The following is a 16,413-nucleotide window of genomic DNA, read 5'->3' as shown; positions in this document are numbered from 1 at the left end:
ACTCATTCGGAGCAGATTCAGAAGTTGTGGCCTGAATTATCCTTATAAACAGAAAAGGCAAACCAACAAAAAACCAGAATAGTTAATCTCTTTAATATAAAATCACTTTTCTTTCCCCCAAAGCAGCAGCACTGTATTGCAGCTGTATTACAGTTAAATTAAAGGCCCACTTCCATCATTGAGGACATCTTCATTAAAGTCTTCCAAATAATTCGTAGTCCATTTCTGTACATTTTCCCTTGTCAAAATACACTGGAAATAATAATATATTTTCTCTTCAGCAGGTGGCGCTACCACCATTTCTCAAAGAAAACACAGTTTCTAGGAACACCAATGTTAATGAGTAGTTTGGATATAGATTCTATCATTGGAGGGGGTCCACAGATGTACCATGAAGTATCATTAGATACGTGTTTCTCTAGATCTTTTTCAGATATTCTTCCCTCTGACAAAGAAAAAAAAAGTAGAAAATGAAAACAAAATTATTAATCATTAAGTCATTTCAAAAATACTGTCTGGTTTGAGGTATTTCAAGCAGTCATTTCTTAAAAATGCCTGGCCTGTTTCAGGATAATCGGTATTGAGATTTAAGGCTTCCAAAACCATTTGTTTTTCTGGGTATTTAGATCACTGCTTGTACTTGGAATACAGAGGGTATTAGTCACTGAAGAGAAACATGGCTTACAGACAAGTAAAATCCCAAATTTACGTAAAAAAAAACGGGTATTTCTAACACAAATACAGCAGACATGGAAACATGCTGAAGTATCTCTGTCAAGCAGTCAGCTTATCCTTCATCAATGCCACCTTAAGGAAAGTAAACAGCGTTTGCTTAATAGTTTCTGGAATAAAGTCTGCAGTGGGAAATATCCATGTAAAGTTTAGGATTAACAGAGGAAAACAAAAACTGCGAAGACAAAACTATTCTGCAAAGCTGAATAAGTAAGAGAAAACTCTTGAACTCACATCTCATTTTGAACTTATTTAAAAGTAAAAATGCTGGGTTATTATGCACAACTTGATGCTGTAAGGATGTAATCAAACCTGGGCTTCAGATAGCATCTCTGTACGATGCCATGACATTTACCTGTAATGTGTGGCTGCAGTTCTTTACAGATCTGTGAGCGCTGCTGGGTGACGTGGAAACAACATGTGATCTTTCTAGGAAACGCCTTCATCAAACCAAGAATATTTTTCTGTAATGTTAAACACACTTGCTTACACCACAGGCCATTAAATCAAAGCAGATGTATGCAAACAGTCCCAGAATGCCAGTGATTACTACTGAGAACCAAGACTTTGCATTTCAGCACTGAGTACCTGATGGGTGTGATTCCACAGTTCTGACCTGCACACATACACAGAATTCCCACACTTGGAATGCAAATACCCTGCCAGCTATGTTAGTGCTTTTCTCCTTTTCTGACACAGATTACAATCTGTAGATCCAGTTAGGTAATTTCCCAATTTCTTCCCCTCATGAATTCTCAGTATTTCTTCCTTCCACTTCCATAGGGGTTTTCCATTTAAAAAAAAAAAACCCTGCAGTATCTATTTACCATTAGTTAGGAATTTTTTGAGTCTTGTCTGGTTTATCTGATAAGGTCACTAGACCCTTTACTGTCTCATGTTCTCAAGTAAAACCAACCACCACGTAATGCTAATGTTATTTTTAGCAGAGTAGAAAGTATAAACTCATTTTCAGTTCCCCCAAGTCACAGCTGTGATAAGTTACCACTAAACCCCCAGCGGCTTCAGTTCAAATCATAGCAAAAAAAGAATGTGTTAGTCAGATGCTGAAGTTAGTTCTGAAATTAAGATTTAGCTACTGTCTAGATTCTGCATTATATAGGATTTTCACTGCTGGAATAGACACTGGAAATTCTTTAAAATATTCTGAAATAAAAATAATTTCTAGGCCAATGTGCTAATTTTGTTAAGTGTTTGCTTGTTAACTAGTTACTACACTGAGTCTGCCCTGGATTGCTTAACCAAAAAAAAAAAACAAAAAACCAAAAAACCCCAGGAAGATTCTACTTTATAGAAAATCTGTTCCTGAATCCCTAAAAAGACACGGGATGAAGAGCAGCACATACTGCCACTGCTGTACAGTGTTCCACCAGTACCTCTACTATTGATTTGCTGTCTTTGTATCCCTAATGCTGTTGCTTCTATCATTTGCACTAAGGATATTTCCAGTGCCTCAGCCTGTGACATGAGAGCCCATGCACAGTGAGGATCAGACCCCACAGTGGCATCTCCCTCTGCCCTTGTCAGCCCATACACAGCTGCTCCTCCAGGGACCACATCCTCCAAACCACCAGTGATAACCCAGCAGGTGCTCCTGGAGATTGTACACATCCTGTACAGATGTTTGTCACAACAGCATAAATAAAGGCTGCTAGAGATTCTATTCCTCAATCCTCTGCACAGAAGTGAAGAATTTTGACTGACATGTTCTGGATCTGAGGGACATGTGAAGAACGAAGGGAAGGATTTATTTTAAGCGCTCTGCATGACGCTCTTCTCTTCTATCCCAGAAGCTTTAGTGCAAAAGCTCTGCTGTCATAAACCTGCTTAAGTGAATGCTGGGAGTGTCACTATGGCACTGGAAAAACCTGTGCATGCTTAGAACAGACTGGGAGATCAGTAGGTGGCCAAAAGGAAGAGCAAATTATTCTGTTTCTACCAACAAAGAAATTACTTTTCAAAGAAAGCAAATATCTCTATATTCAGAAACATGGTAGAAGTACAGAAATAAAACTAGTGATGGTTCCTATACACAGTTTCTGGAATCAACTGTTCCTGAAAATCCTTCAATATCAAAAGCTTTCAATACTTTGAAAACCCATAAATCATTTTGGATGCTTCTTTACAGAAGCTGTGCTGATTTGGCTCTAAAATATTGTTAATAACCCTTAATGGCTGAGCTGACAACTGGTCTTTAACTGCTGAATAAATGTTGAAGAAGTACTGCACAGGCAGTTTTAAAAGCAGCTATAAATCCTTCATTCATACACTAGTACTTATTAGTGACTAATGCATTATCAGTAAAGCTTGGCTGTTATTTTAGAAAGTATTTCCTTTGGATGTAATTACTCTTTTCTAGTCTTTACATTCAATCTCTACTTAGACTATGTGATTACAGTATTATAGCACCATGCATACTATTAGTGTGAATACACATATATGTATATATATATATAATCTTTGGTATACTATGATGCTCTTGCAAGATCATAGTAAAATGCAGGGAAATAGCAAAATCTAGGGGTACCTGACTAATCAAAATCAATTTTGATTTGAACAGGTATGTCCCATAACAGCCTTAATTTGTACACTGGCATAAGTAGTTAACAACACACAGGATTTGAGGCAGGAAGTGACTTTTGTCTCTCTTTGTACAGTGTCTTACACAGAAAGACTCTCTGGAATTTGGTAACATCAACACACACAAGTAGCTGAATAGCTGAGACCTGTATTTTTAAAAAACATTTGATTTACCTTAAATAAGAGTTCACTCGTATTTTTTGCACTGTAGTACAGCTTCGCTGTTCCCAATTTGTGTCTATTTCCTTTACCCTCTTGGTATCCATGAAGATCTGCTATATGCAGCAGTATAGAAAACAATGGGTTAATTCCAACACCCCCTGCTATCAGCACTAGGTTTACTGGGGAGTCACCAGGCTGAGGATCAAAGAAGAAATCACCTCCCACTCGCAGAGCCACTTCTGAGTCAAGTGTACACTAGGATGGAAAAGAAGATATTTAATTTCAGAACTAAATGCAGAAGTTGAAATTTTATTCTTTTTGTATCCCAGTCACAAGGTTTGCTGGGCTGTGATTTTTATTTTAATTGACCAGTGAAGGAAAAACAGGTTTTTAAAATATACACGCATTTTCCAGCTATCTGACGTAACCCAATGTCTCTAGGGATCTTGTTCAACTTTCAAAAGTTTCAGTCTTATGGTAAGGCAGGATGGTGACTCCCCCTTCTTATCCCCATAAGAGTTGAAAGAGGAACAATTCACACAGACTTTTCTAACAGCAAACATGAAATGTATGTGGTTGTGAAAACCCCAGCTCAACATGTGAAATCACACTTCTACCCAAAACCAGCTTCATGCCAAAAAAGGCCTTCCTGTAAGGTCACAGAAGGTCAGAAGAACTTGCACACACAGAAGGTTTTTCCATCCCCCATTCCTTAAAAACCACCCAGCACTGAAGTAAGTATCCACAAGAATATTTCTTGCAGAATCACTTCTGCATTTGCAACTTCAGAGACACAGAAGAAGAAAATCCTCTCTCTTACTCTCCACTTGTATGTAAGAAATTATTTCCTAAAGAAATGAGTCCAAGCGTGTTTTTTTGATACATGGAAAAACAAAAGCTACAACAAAAAAGTCCACTTGGGTCAGTATCTCCTTGGTAAACCAGCACTGCATCCTGGTCTGAAGGGTGAAGCTGAAGTATAGGGAAGTCAGGTGAGTTCTTCCACATCACTGCAAACTGACAGAACAAATAAGAGCACTTAGGCCATACACAGGTTTTAAAAGATAAAATGAAGAGGATAGGGAAACCAAGGAAGGTGGGAATAGAGGAGAGAAAAACAAGCTATAAGAACTGCTGAAAAATTATCTTAGAGAATGAAAACATCTCCTCTAAAGAATTGTTTTCCTAGCAGGAAACAGTAAATTCAAACAAAGGAAGCTGCATTAATGAAAGCTGCAGACAGCTAAGGTCTAAAGTGTAACAATTCCACCAAGGAGCAAGAAGAATGCCCTTGGATACAGGTACTGCACAGAACACACAGGCTCCTAAGATAGTAAGCATGATCATTAAAAACACCCAACAACTTTCTTGCTTTTCTTAATTACTGCACAACTGTTGTCTCTCAAGTATACTGTAGGAAAATGTGCATTCATTATCTGGAACTGATTTCTCTCTCTCTTGTGATGTACACTGCTTACTCTCCCACCATGTTTTACTCTGGTCTAGAGAAGCACAAATCCACATGTGCTCCAGATTCATGTGGCCTAAGGAGGACACAGAATATGGTACTGGTACCCTTTGAGGAAATAACATTTTTAGGGAGAAACAATCTCACATCTGCCCCCTTAATTAGCATAGTTCCTCAAGATTGGACATGGGATTTGCGAGGAATCTCTCTTAACCAACAGTCTTCCATATATTTTCATGCTTTGGCCATGACAATGATAACAGTCAGTACACAAGAAAAAATAGTAAAATTCTGGAGTAATACCATGAGAAAGTGTTGAGCTTTAGCCTAGTTTATAAACACAGCTCAGGCAGAGAAGTGAAGCAATCAATACATTACATGGATTTTTTTTTAAAGAAAAAGCTACATCTTCCTGAAGTTATATAAAGTACACGGTGCTAAAATTTACTATTTTATATACAGTAGTATTAAGAAATAAATACCTCTAAGAAACACAGATACAGTGGGTAAATTAGCTAACTATTCCCATATAATTCTTAAGCTGAGATATCAACTTCCTTTAGGAGCAAATTTTAAACAATTAAGCACCAGTTTTGTCACCATATATGAAACATTTTTGAATTCTAGGTTGCTATTTTTTCTGCTTGTTTCCTAAAGAAAAGTATGCACTTTTGTTTAGCTAGAAGAGTCCATGTATACCCTGGAGGTTTCTCCACAGCATCAGGTTTGATGTAGCTCACCCCTTACTTAAGATTTATCCTATAAATTCCACCAGAAAACTCAGCAACAAAAATTGATTTACAACATCAAAAATTCTTAAATGTTTTCCAGAGACTGTGAAAAGAACAGAAGTTGATAGGACAGATCACTGATGAAACTCTGGCTCATCTGACAAACTAAATGGGGTATATGATGAACAAAACACCACAAGGCCAAGTCTAACACTTTACTTTTAATATAGCAAAAAACTCTGTTATGTCTTTATTACAAAAATATTGCATATTTAAAAGAACACTATAGGTATTCTGAAATGCTTTGTCATTTCAGAAAAACTGATCTAAGTGTCTTCCTTGGCTCCCCTTATCTATATCCATCTATGGTTTATCAATGATTCCCAGTTTATATTTACGGAAATAGTCAAGAATTATGGAAGGTTATCAGAGGTGACTTTGTAGTGTGTAACAGTGCCTGTTCTTAGGGATGTAAGTCACAACAGAGGTTTTTCCAAATTTTTAAATTCATTAATTCCAAAGGAGTGAGAACCTTTATATACACACAAAGGGTTTTAAGATTTATGTTGTATCCAAAATGCTTGAAGAAGTCAATCTGAGTTTTGCAGTTAATAGCACCAAGTGGTCTAAAAACACACACCATCCCCTTTACCTAAAAAAAAAAAAAAAAAGAAAAAAAAGCAAGCCAAATCTCACAGTTAATTTCATTTACCTCAGTGTGAATCCAGTGAGCAGGAGGATGAACAGTGTGCTTTACTGCCAGCTCTAGTATTCCTTCTCGTTCTAACAGGCCAGGGCTTGAACATATTGAGAATCCCCCAACTACAGATACTCCAGGAATAAAGAAATCGACCCTAAAAATAGATCAGACACGGAAGATTAAAAAGAAGCCAACACCCCAAACATGGACAATAGCCAAAATAATGTGGCTGCCTTTGTTTCAATTATCTTTCCTTTAAAACATCTTCATTTTTGTAATGTAGCTTTTCTCAAAAGTGAGTTAACCTTGAGTAACACCATTTACTTAGAATTATTTTCTTCTAGAACCATGTCATCAAGTTTGCTAAACTAGAAGGTTTTAAAACCATTCTGCTTTTAGCATTAAATGTCACATCTCACAACAGACTAGAATTCTAAGTGTTTTAAATAAATTATTTGCATGTTAGAACAAAAACATAATTATGGTCTGATAGAGTAGCTTAATTCCAATTCTTTTTGGTCCCTTTGATGGGCTCTTCAATTTTCAAACATAAGACGATTGTAATTCTAATTTTAGGGAACTAATTTTATAATAAACACTTTCTTTTCCTGGTAGATGAAATATCTGAAGTAAAACCCAACAGTTATGTAAAAAATTTCCCATGTAAGAAGTCCATAACTGGCAGCAGAACTGCAGCTCCCTCTGGTGGCAGATATCACTTCTTAGGGTACCTGAAAATTGAACTGGAATCAATTCCTACTTGTTTTCCTTTCAGTTTAAAAGTAAACCACGCATGAGTTTGTACAGATACAAAGGTAACATGGCTAAGCTTCTGCAATACCAGGCATTAGAGAGTATGGAAGGCAAGCCATTACTATATACGAACTATAATTAAGTCTCATAAAAGTAAGGCTTTGATAAGCCTTGATGAGGCTTCCAAGCAAATATCAGAAAAAAAATTACAGTTGGTTTGTGATCATTGTATATCACCTGAACTCCTCCATGTTCCATAAACCTTTAAATGCTTCTGCTTTCTACAGAATAACAAAATCCCTGTATTTCAACATAAAACAAATATTTATAACTAGAAGCAACCACAGTGATAAAACAATGCCGAGTACTAGAGAACCATTATTCATTCAAGCCTGGGTTAGGCTGTCTCAGTATTAGTAAAGTGAGGATGCACCATGAAATACAGATTGGCTTCTACTGCACAAGTATTTTCTTTAAACAGCAAGGCTGTATTCTTCACAGAGACCACAAATGGTTGAGGAAAGAGACAAGCACTTCGAGTAGTTCACCACTCTTTGAAGAAAAAAAAAATCTTGTCTGCTTACTCCACGCAAAATTTACCCTTCGAAGAAAAAATATCTTTCTCTCAAAGAATGCACACAGTGTGATATATACAATAGTGATATAATTTTTAACTTTTTGCTTGTAGTATCTTGATGGTGCATAAAGATACCTGACTGCAAAAGAACGGTCTACAACCAAAAAAAAGAAAGAGCAGGCTTATTTCGGTGTCCTCAGCTTGTGCAGCCCCACTGCCCCTGCGGCCCAGCTTTGCTGACAGTCAGGCTCTGGGAGCTGAGAAAGGTCGACTCTTGAATTGCAGAGTTTATCCTGCCAAAGAACATCTCACGATGCTACTGAAGCTCTTTACCTCCCTCTGGTGGAAAACAATCTTACTACTTAAGATGAATGAAAAAGATGAGAATTTATGCTATTGTGAAGTCACAATTTACATTCAAATCAAAATGTTCCCCTTGGCATGTAAGGGAAACCTTATCCATGCCTGGTGGGGAAACACACAAACATTATTGCAAAACTTGCATCAAACACTGTTCTTACCTTTCCCAAATACTAATGCAGATGTATTTTTCTTTCCCAAGTACATAACTATGAGAGATTTCAAGGCACAGTTTACTGTTTTACAGTGGACTAGCCTAGCTCTGATGGCTTGTGTCAACAATGTTAGGAGGGGTGAGAGGGCTCCTGAAGAAATGCTGCCTGTGGCAGCCTAAAGGAAAAGTGCAGCAGAAGGGGGGAAAAAAAAGGAGAGGAACAAAAAGATGTAAACTAGAGATCTCAGGGTGGTTTTTCACTTCCCTCCTTTTAAAACCCAACTAAACCATATCTTTAAGAAATGAGTAACAATTGCCCATTGCTGGAGTAAGAAATCAGAAACACTAAAACCATAAAGTTACTTCTTCAAAGTATTTGTAGCATGCATGCCTATACCTCAATGCATGTTTTAGTAAATCAAAAGGTGTAATAGCAACAATTCATCATTATTTGAAGTCAGAAAAAGACCAGTGTCTGCCAAAGTGCTTGCAAAACAAATTCACTTTTGCTTCTGAAAAACTCAATAATTACAACACTTTCGGGAAATGTAAACATTTTAGTGACAATCTTTGGCTGTAACATCTTACTCTAGCAAATCCTAACAACTTAGCCTTTTCTGCTCAGGAAAATGTGTTGTTTTGTACTGCTCATCAAAAAAATGCAACCCCAGTTTATAGATACAAGCACAGAGAAGTTGGTGTGTACCTTACAATAGCATTAGAACACTTTCAAGGAAGAAGAAAATGAAGAAGAGTAATTATAATTAAAGCTTTCAGTTTTCAGCACGATAATTTCAAAAACATTTTTGGAGGGTAAATGTACTTCACAAGTACTGGCAAGCAAGAATTTAATATGAGTCACTGCACATGTGCAAAAACTGCAGCAAATTACTTCACAAACAAATTATTGCTAATCAGCATCTTGTGTTCTGGTTCTAAATTTAAAAGCCAGCATATTAACACTCCATGAGTAACATATGCTGTTAATACCCTAGCAGCTATACTTTGATTTCAGCAAAACCACTTTCAGATGGCCCAAGCCAATAAAAAGTTTAAGAACATTTAAATGTCCATTGCCAAAAGCAACTCCTCCTATTTTTTAATTAATTTCTAAGAGAAGAAAGAGTTACTGCAAGTATTTTTAACAAGGAAGGATGACAAACATGAAAATCCACTACTTCCTTGAGAAAAAAAACAACCTGTAAAATTGTTTAAACAAATGGCTAATTGTTTCAAAGGCTTAATAATTCAAGGTTTTTATTTTCAATTTTGTCTGTTTATATTAATATATTAATCTGACCTAACAGGCTAAATTTTCAGTGTGTAAACTTCAAGGGAAAGAAATAAGTGAAAACAAAGTAACTTGCAAATCAGCAGTCTCAGCTCCACTGTAAAAATAACTAATAAATAAAGACAGCCTGCAGAATAAAGTGGCAGTGAACTTCAAAGTACTCCTGAAGAAACAGTGTAGCATAATAAATCACAGGAAAACACCAAAACAGTATAACTCAACACTTAAATATCTACTTCTGTCCTTTAAATAGTAATACTAGCATTTTTTATAATGACTATTTAAAAATTATGCCAAATAACAGCTCTTTGACAGAGCATCCAATAAGAAAACATTGTATTATATAAACTACAAACTTTTTCCAAGGCCCAAGGATCAGAGACCTTTCAGCACTTTCTTAGAGTGGACTCCTCCTAGTCATTGTCCCCTCAAATATACCAGAAGATCTATCTTACCATTGTCCTGCTTTGAAAGTAAAATCCTTATTTGCAATTGCCAAACGAAGCCTTTTGACTGTCTCTGATTCATTGGTGATTCCACACACTTTTGCTTGTGTAATTACCTAGCAATAGAAAAAGAAGCCATTGTGATATGTAGATATCATTTGCAGCAAAAGGACTCATGAAGCCGTGCATGAGACACTTACCACGTTACCCGTGGCATTTCAGTACCTACAGCACCAATGTTTCTCACTGAGGTGATGAAATAAAAATGCATTCTATCCCTGGAAATGTTCAAGGCTAGGCTGGATGGGACCCTAAGCAACCTAATTTAGTGAAAGATGTCCCTGCCCACGGCAGGGTGTTGCAACTGCATGATCTTTAAGGCCCCTTCAAGCCCAAACCATTCTGATTCTATGATTCACTTAAATAGTCATTGAATGGAGAACAGTGTTTGTACTTGCAGTCTACCATGTCTGTCACTTTGTCTAAGATTATATACTAACTGACTTCATTTCAGTTGAAAGGAACATAGCTATAAAGAGAGGTGATTGCTAGTTATCACTTATCAGATTCTTCAGATATCTATACAAGAGACATGTTCCTGCATCCTCCAGCAGCAAAGTAAAAATAGCTCTGATATAAAGATAAAGGACACTTGTAAAAAATCAGTTGCAGATGAAGTCTCAGGGAGAATTCTGGATCTAGATTTATTTAAGTAATTAAATGCATTACTGAAAGATGATGCATTAATGTTACTGCATCAATGAAAGAAAACCAACAAGCCTTGTGTTACTGCATTTACCCCCTACACCCCCATATGACCATAGGGAAATCAAAACACAAGGTCTCATGGCTGGTTAACAGAGCAGATTTTGTTTGCCAGCCACATGGGAGGGGATATCAAAGCCATGGCCGATAATACTTTTATGGAGTTAAAAAAAAAAAAAAAAAAAAAAAAAAAAAAAAAAAAAAAAAAAAGCAGCAGACTTTGCAAAAGACCCATTGGGGATGAGCACCCCATTTAAATTCTTTGATGCCCATCAGTGCACCATGGATTTTCATCCCCTCCCTACCCTTCCTTTTCAGGTTTCTTTGGATTAAAATTATTAACTTCTTTCCTCTACAAATAAAGCAACAGTAAGTATTTTCTACACAGAGCAATACAGATTTTACTGTTAAAAATGCTGATGTCACTTACCACACAAGGAAACACTCAAAATACCACCACAACTCTACCATTTCTCATTTGTCTAAGATCAAACAGATCAAAAAAAATTTAAGCAACTATGCTGTAATTTAAAACATATGTCAGGAAATTAATTTATTCATAAAGCAACATCTGAACACGTCCCCTGTCCCATTAAACAGCAGGACATTTGCTAATTTAAAATGAAGTAGCATGGGTTCCTGTTCCAGTTTAGCAGACAGTATTAAATGAGGAATGCAGTCAAAGTTAACAAGAGAAATGTCAGATACATGACTTCAATAGTTGTTCTGATGGAGAAGTGCAGGAAAGGGACATTAAATTTGGATCCTCTTCATTCTCTTCTTTACTCTTCAGTACACTCCTTAATTTGTTATTTGGCTGAGAGAACTGCAAGACTACTGGAAATTTAATTCTTAATTGGTATGAAGTTATTAAAAAAATTAAATTTGAATCAGAGACAATCAGGCAGTACTTTGGACCATCATAAGGGTATCCAACTGGCCAGAGCAAGGTTAGAGGGAGGAAGGCACAGGACTTCGGATTTGGCAGCTCTATTTCAAGAAAGCATTAGTCACTTCTCCTTGCCCTGGTCCTTCACATTATCACTCTTCAACAGGCACTGTTCTGTAGCATTCACACTAATGCAACATGGATTTATGATTCTTTCATCTTTTACAGGACTGAAATGGCCAAATAAGGCAATACTGGCTGAGGGAAGCCAACTGCTGGTTATATGGAATTTAAAACCAAGCAGAGGATTTAAAACAAACGGATTTTAAAGTGGTCAGAAATAAAGCAACAAAGAATAAATCGAACATTAAAAAAACCAACAACATAATCCTCTGATATGCAGAGAATGTGCAGTAGCAAAAATTGAGCCCTGCTCTTTCACCTATCTCATACAACTTCCTGCTCCTCCTTGTGCATCACAGTTCCCTGCACCAACCCTGAGCTTCCAACACCACATAAGGATTTATTTTCCATGTATTTTTCAGGCACTGACATTGAGCAGAGAAAGGAAGCAAACCAAGCATTAAATAGAAGAGAAACCCCTGAGAAATGGCGGCAACACTCAAAAGTGCCATCCTTTTTTTCATGTCAGAAGCAAACGAGAACATGCATCAGTCTGTGCCTGTCTCTACATCCACTTTCTCAGGTAAACAGGATCCACCAGAGCAGCTGGATGCCCACAGGCAGCACTGATCTGTACTCAGGGAAGAGCTGGCATTAGGTGTGAATAGCTGAGGCACAGCTCTGTGGTTCCCAAAGCTGGATCACAGCTCTGGTGACAGGCAGAACCAGGCTGCATTTGTCTCCTTCATCTACAGCCTATGTCACACAGTGCTGAACCTTCTCTTTTGGGCGTTACCTACATAGCCCCTGCACCCAGCTTCCTTTTGGGAAGAATGTGACTTATTCTCCACTGTAGTTAGGGAAAAACTTAGCAGAAAAGGAGTTCATGTACACACACTGACAGATGTGTGGCGTGTTTGCATCTGTGTGCATCTACTTCAGCTTATTACAGAAAGGAAATATCTGTATGAAATACAAGAGTGTGTTTCCCTCTGAACATTAGGAAAAAGAATGCTTGCTGCTCAAAACCGAGATCCAGAATAAGCATTTCTGGATGTGGTGGAGAACAATGCTCTATCTTCCTTGCTTTTGTGAATTTAAATAGATGCAACTGAAGATTTTTTTTTACAGCTGTCTCCTTTCAAAATGTCTACAATTTTTGCCTTACTCTGATGTTATAGAAGAACATTTTCCACATTTTTAAATCTCAAATCTGAACCAGAATTGTAGAAATCCATAAAAATCTGAGAAGTTTGTTTAGAGATGAGGGGTATCCATGTGCTTTCATTACTTATTATAATCCATACTTGGCGAGAAATCTATTAAGTTTCTTGTTCAACATAAAGTAAACAACATCATATCACTAAAAAATTTTAAAACTCATTACATTTCACCCACTGAGCACTAAATAAGCTAATTTTATACCTGTAACAAGTATAAAAAATGAGGAGAAAAAAAAAGTAAACCAGACTCCAGCAGAAGGCAAAATGGAGCCTAAGAATGAAATATTATTATCCAATATAATTATCTTTGCAGCAAAAAAAAAAAAAATAAAACTACTTGCATCCTAAAGAACAGAACACTAACCTCCTGTCGAAAATTATTTGCTGTCCTCTCTAGATGATCCATTTTCCTTTTTGATTTGATTGTGCTGCAAGAAAAAGCAAACAAAGATAATTGTCATTTTGACAGCTGTGCTACTGTCCCTTTCTGATATGAATTTCTATTAACATAACAATTTACCAGTGTAATCCAGACTACAGATGACATAAATCTAAATAAGAATTAAATATAAATATATAATTGGGAGTTAAATTAAGCATTTATAGGTCTGTAGTAATTTGTCAGTTTGATTTTGACAGTGTTACCATGGCATTCTCTTAAAAAAAAAAAAGGAAGTGGATAACCTACCCGTTCCCTGTGCAGTAACAAACAGCAGAGTGCCTCAACGCCCCCAATGCAGAATGAGAGGGGAAAATCCTGCTCTGAGCACCTCTCAGTAACTGAGGAACAGTGCAACCCAAATAAATAGTAGCATGAGCCATGACGACCAGGCAGTCTTCAGAATTACTGGTTCCTGAAAAAAACCCACCATAAATACTTGTTAAATGAAGCATTCAGTGTTTGACATGGCTTGTTTTCAGCTTTTATTTCCCTTAAATCAGAAAAAGCCAAAGCTCAGCTGGAGCTAAAACTAGCAACAGACATAAAGTATAATGAGAGGGAATTTTGAAAGCATGAAAGTTTCATAAACAAGTGAAAAGGTGCATCCATCAAGCAAAGGGATGTTATGCCCACTCCTAAAGGTGAAGTTCTTGTTAATAGATTCCTTGAGGCAGATGAGAGTGAAATGACACTGAATGACCAGTGTTTATACTATACATACATACATACATACATATATATATATATATACATATATAAATGCAGGTTTGTTTTAGAACCATTTGGTTGCAATGGAAAGGAGACACAGAGCCCTTCTGGTTATTATCTATAGAAATGAAACAAATTAAAAGTATAAAAGAATCACTTCAGAAAATTTATAAAACAGAAAGAAAAGAAGAGCAAGAAAGGATAAGAGAAGATAGTGGAAAGATATTACCACCCATGGATACCATGACAAGAACTGATTGTTGCAATTTGACTTAGTCAAAGTGATGGTGAAGATTTGATCCCTCAAGGGTGAGGGAAGACCATGAAACACAGATTTCAATGGGTTCATTACATTCAGGTTCAGGTGGGAACACCCAGGTACCTCCCCTGGGGGAGTTTTACACTGCTCCAGCACTGTGGATCATGTGCAGTGGTCTGGTGGAAGGGCCCAGAAATGAGTCTGGGGGTGCTTTGGGGTCTTTGATGGGTTATGACCCCCCCAGCCATGAAAGCTGCCTCTCCTGCCAGGGTCACTGAGCCAGTTCTGCCCCACAGAAGGGATGAACACCCTCAGGCCCAGGGGTGAAGGCCAGTGTCCTGACACCTTCCCTGGGATGGGGATTTACAGCTGGCCCAGCTGTGTGAGGAGGACACTGGTGTGATAAAAGCATTATCCCACCTCAGCAGCTTCTCCCTGGCCTTTTCCCTTATCTGGCTCACACCCAGCTTGTAGCTAACAAAGGTCACTGTTGTGGTCATCCTCTGGTGGTGGCTGCTCCTGTGCAGATCTGAGGTTTCCCACCACACACCCAAACCTCTCCTCCTACCCTTTGGTCCAGGGGTGCAAACCTGGCCTCAGCAAAGCCCCTGCAGCTTTTCCAAATGGGAATTGCTTGAGTCATTAACAATCAATGTTTCAGTCTCTCACAAGGGGAAGACCTTGTGAGAGATGAAATGGAAAAGGCTGTAGTACTCAATGTTCCTTTTGCCTCAGTCTTTACAGGCAAAGCCTGCACCCTGACCTCTGCTTGCACCAGTGGTAGTTGGAAAGGAGAGGGATAAGTAGAAGCAGGGCCAGCACCTGCTGAGAGATGCTGGATGTACTCAAATGCAGGGAGCCAGATGGGTTACACTCAAGGTTGCTAAGAGACACAGCTTAAATGCTTGTCAGGCAACTGTGTATTACCTGTGAAAAACACCACCCAGTCTCCACCCGACTGGGAAAAGACTTAGACATGCTCATTTTTAAGAGGCAAAAAGCAGTGCTTACATCCAGTCAGCACCATCTCAGTATTTGGAAAAATGCTCAGAGCTTGTCCCCTTAGCTGGGTGAAAGCTAAGAAAGCAATCAGGAAGATGTGACTCAGGTTGACCAAGGGCAGATTACATTTGATAAATCTGAACAGCAACTGTGATGAAAGGTCTGGTCATGCAGCTAAGGGGACAGGATGCAAAACACCTTGAGTGTCCTGTGGCTCCTGGCCCCAGGCCCTGAAGCACACACACGTTAGTAGGACAAGGCCTTCAAGTTGCTTTACTTGCTGGCTAGAACAGTAAGAGTACCCTGGGGCTGATACAGGTCAATATATTTATCACTAACTTGGAGGATGAGACAGGTGTCCCAGTTCATGGCATGGTGGTTGGAATGGGATGATCTTTGAGGTCCCCTCTGGGCCATTCTATGATCAGCAAACTTGTGGATGATGATACTATGTTAGCATAGTAGAGCTCCCCTTCAAAGGGAAACTGAGAAAATGAAGGGCTGGAAAGCAGAAATCTCATGACCAAGGTCTACACCTGGGACTGGCTAAATCCAGTGTGAACAACTGTGCTGCTCCAAGCAAGAATTCTGACTGGATGATGCTCAGCAGTGCCTTCCAGCCAATATATCAGTGATTTTAAATACTCAAACAATATTCATGTGTGAAAGATCAAACACTAACTATGCATTCCCTTTCTACTGGTAAAGAAAAGGTTCTGGGTGGAGAATTTTATAAATTTTAATTAAGCCTGTTTGTTCACAGGTTTATTTAAAAGCACATTAATCCCTCACACTTCCAAGTACTCAACATAATACATCTCTGAAGAGTAAAGAAAGTGAAAGACACTCACACACACTGCAGTGGAAACATGGTGTGAAGCTTCAAAACCACACACTCAAACAGCTATGACAGAGAAAGATAAACTGACATGCACAACATTAAGGGTTAGTCAGAACTACCCTTCAAGTGTAGGAACTGGTTCCTAGAGAGCCAAGAGATATTTCTCATTCCTTGTAAATCTGCCTTTAT

At 38.0% G+C, this 16,413-nt stretch overlaps 1 protein-coding gene across 3 annotated transcripts; it reads right to left on the bottom strand.

Annotated features, from left to right (window-relative positions):
- Positions 1-73: 73 nt before the first annotated feature.
- On the bottom strand, positions 74-13,854 carry OXNAD1 (oxidoreductase NAD binding domain containing 1). 3 transcript variants are annotated; one of them, XM_066319553.1, is made up of 8 exons: positions 13,661-13,854; positions 13,337-13,400; positions 9,982-10,088; positions 6,404-6,545; positions 3,711-3,747; positions 3,505-3,605; positions 1,088-1,196; positions 74-445 (listed from the first exon to the last, which is right to left on the bottom strand). In XM_066319553.1, the coding sequence occupies exons 1-8, from the start codon at positions 13,792-13,794 to the stop codon at positions 291-293; spliced, it is 849 nt and encodes a 282-aa protein (XP_066175650.1). In that variant the 5' UTR covers positions 13,795-13,854; the 3' UTR covers positions 74-290. The 3 variants fall into 3 exon arrangements, with proteins under 3 accessions (XP_066175650.1, XP_066175659.1, XP_066175641.1); XM_066319562.1 differs by having other exon boundaries at positions 3,505-3,602; XM_066319544.1 differs by having other exon boundaries at positions 3,505-3,747.
- Between the last annotated feature and the right edge of the window lie 2,559 nt (positions 13,855-16,413).

Source organism: Sylvia atricapilla, chromosome 1 (genome assembly GCF_009819655.1).
Source record: "Sylvia atricapilla isolate bSylAtr1 chromosome 1, bSylAtr1.pri, whole genome shotgun sequence".
Taxonomy (NCBI): Eukaryota; Metazoa; Chordata; class Aves; order Passeriformes; family Sylviidae; genus Sylvia; species Sylvia atricapilla.
This window is presented reverse-complemented; position numbering and strand designations above follow the sequence as displayed.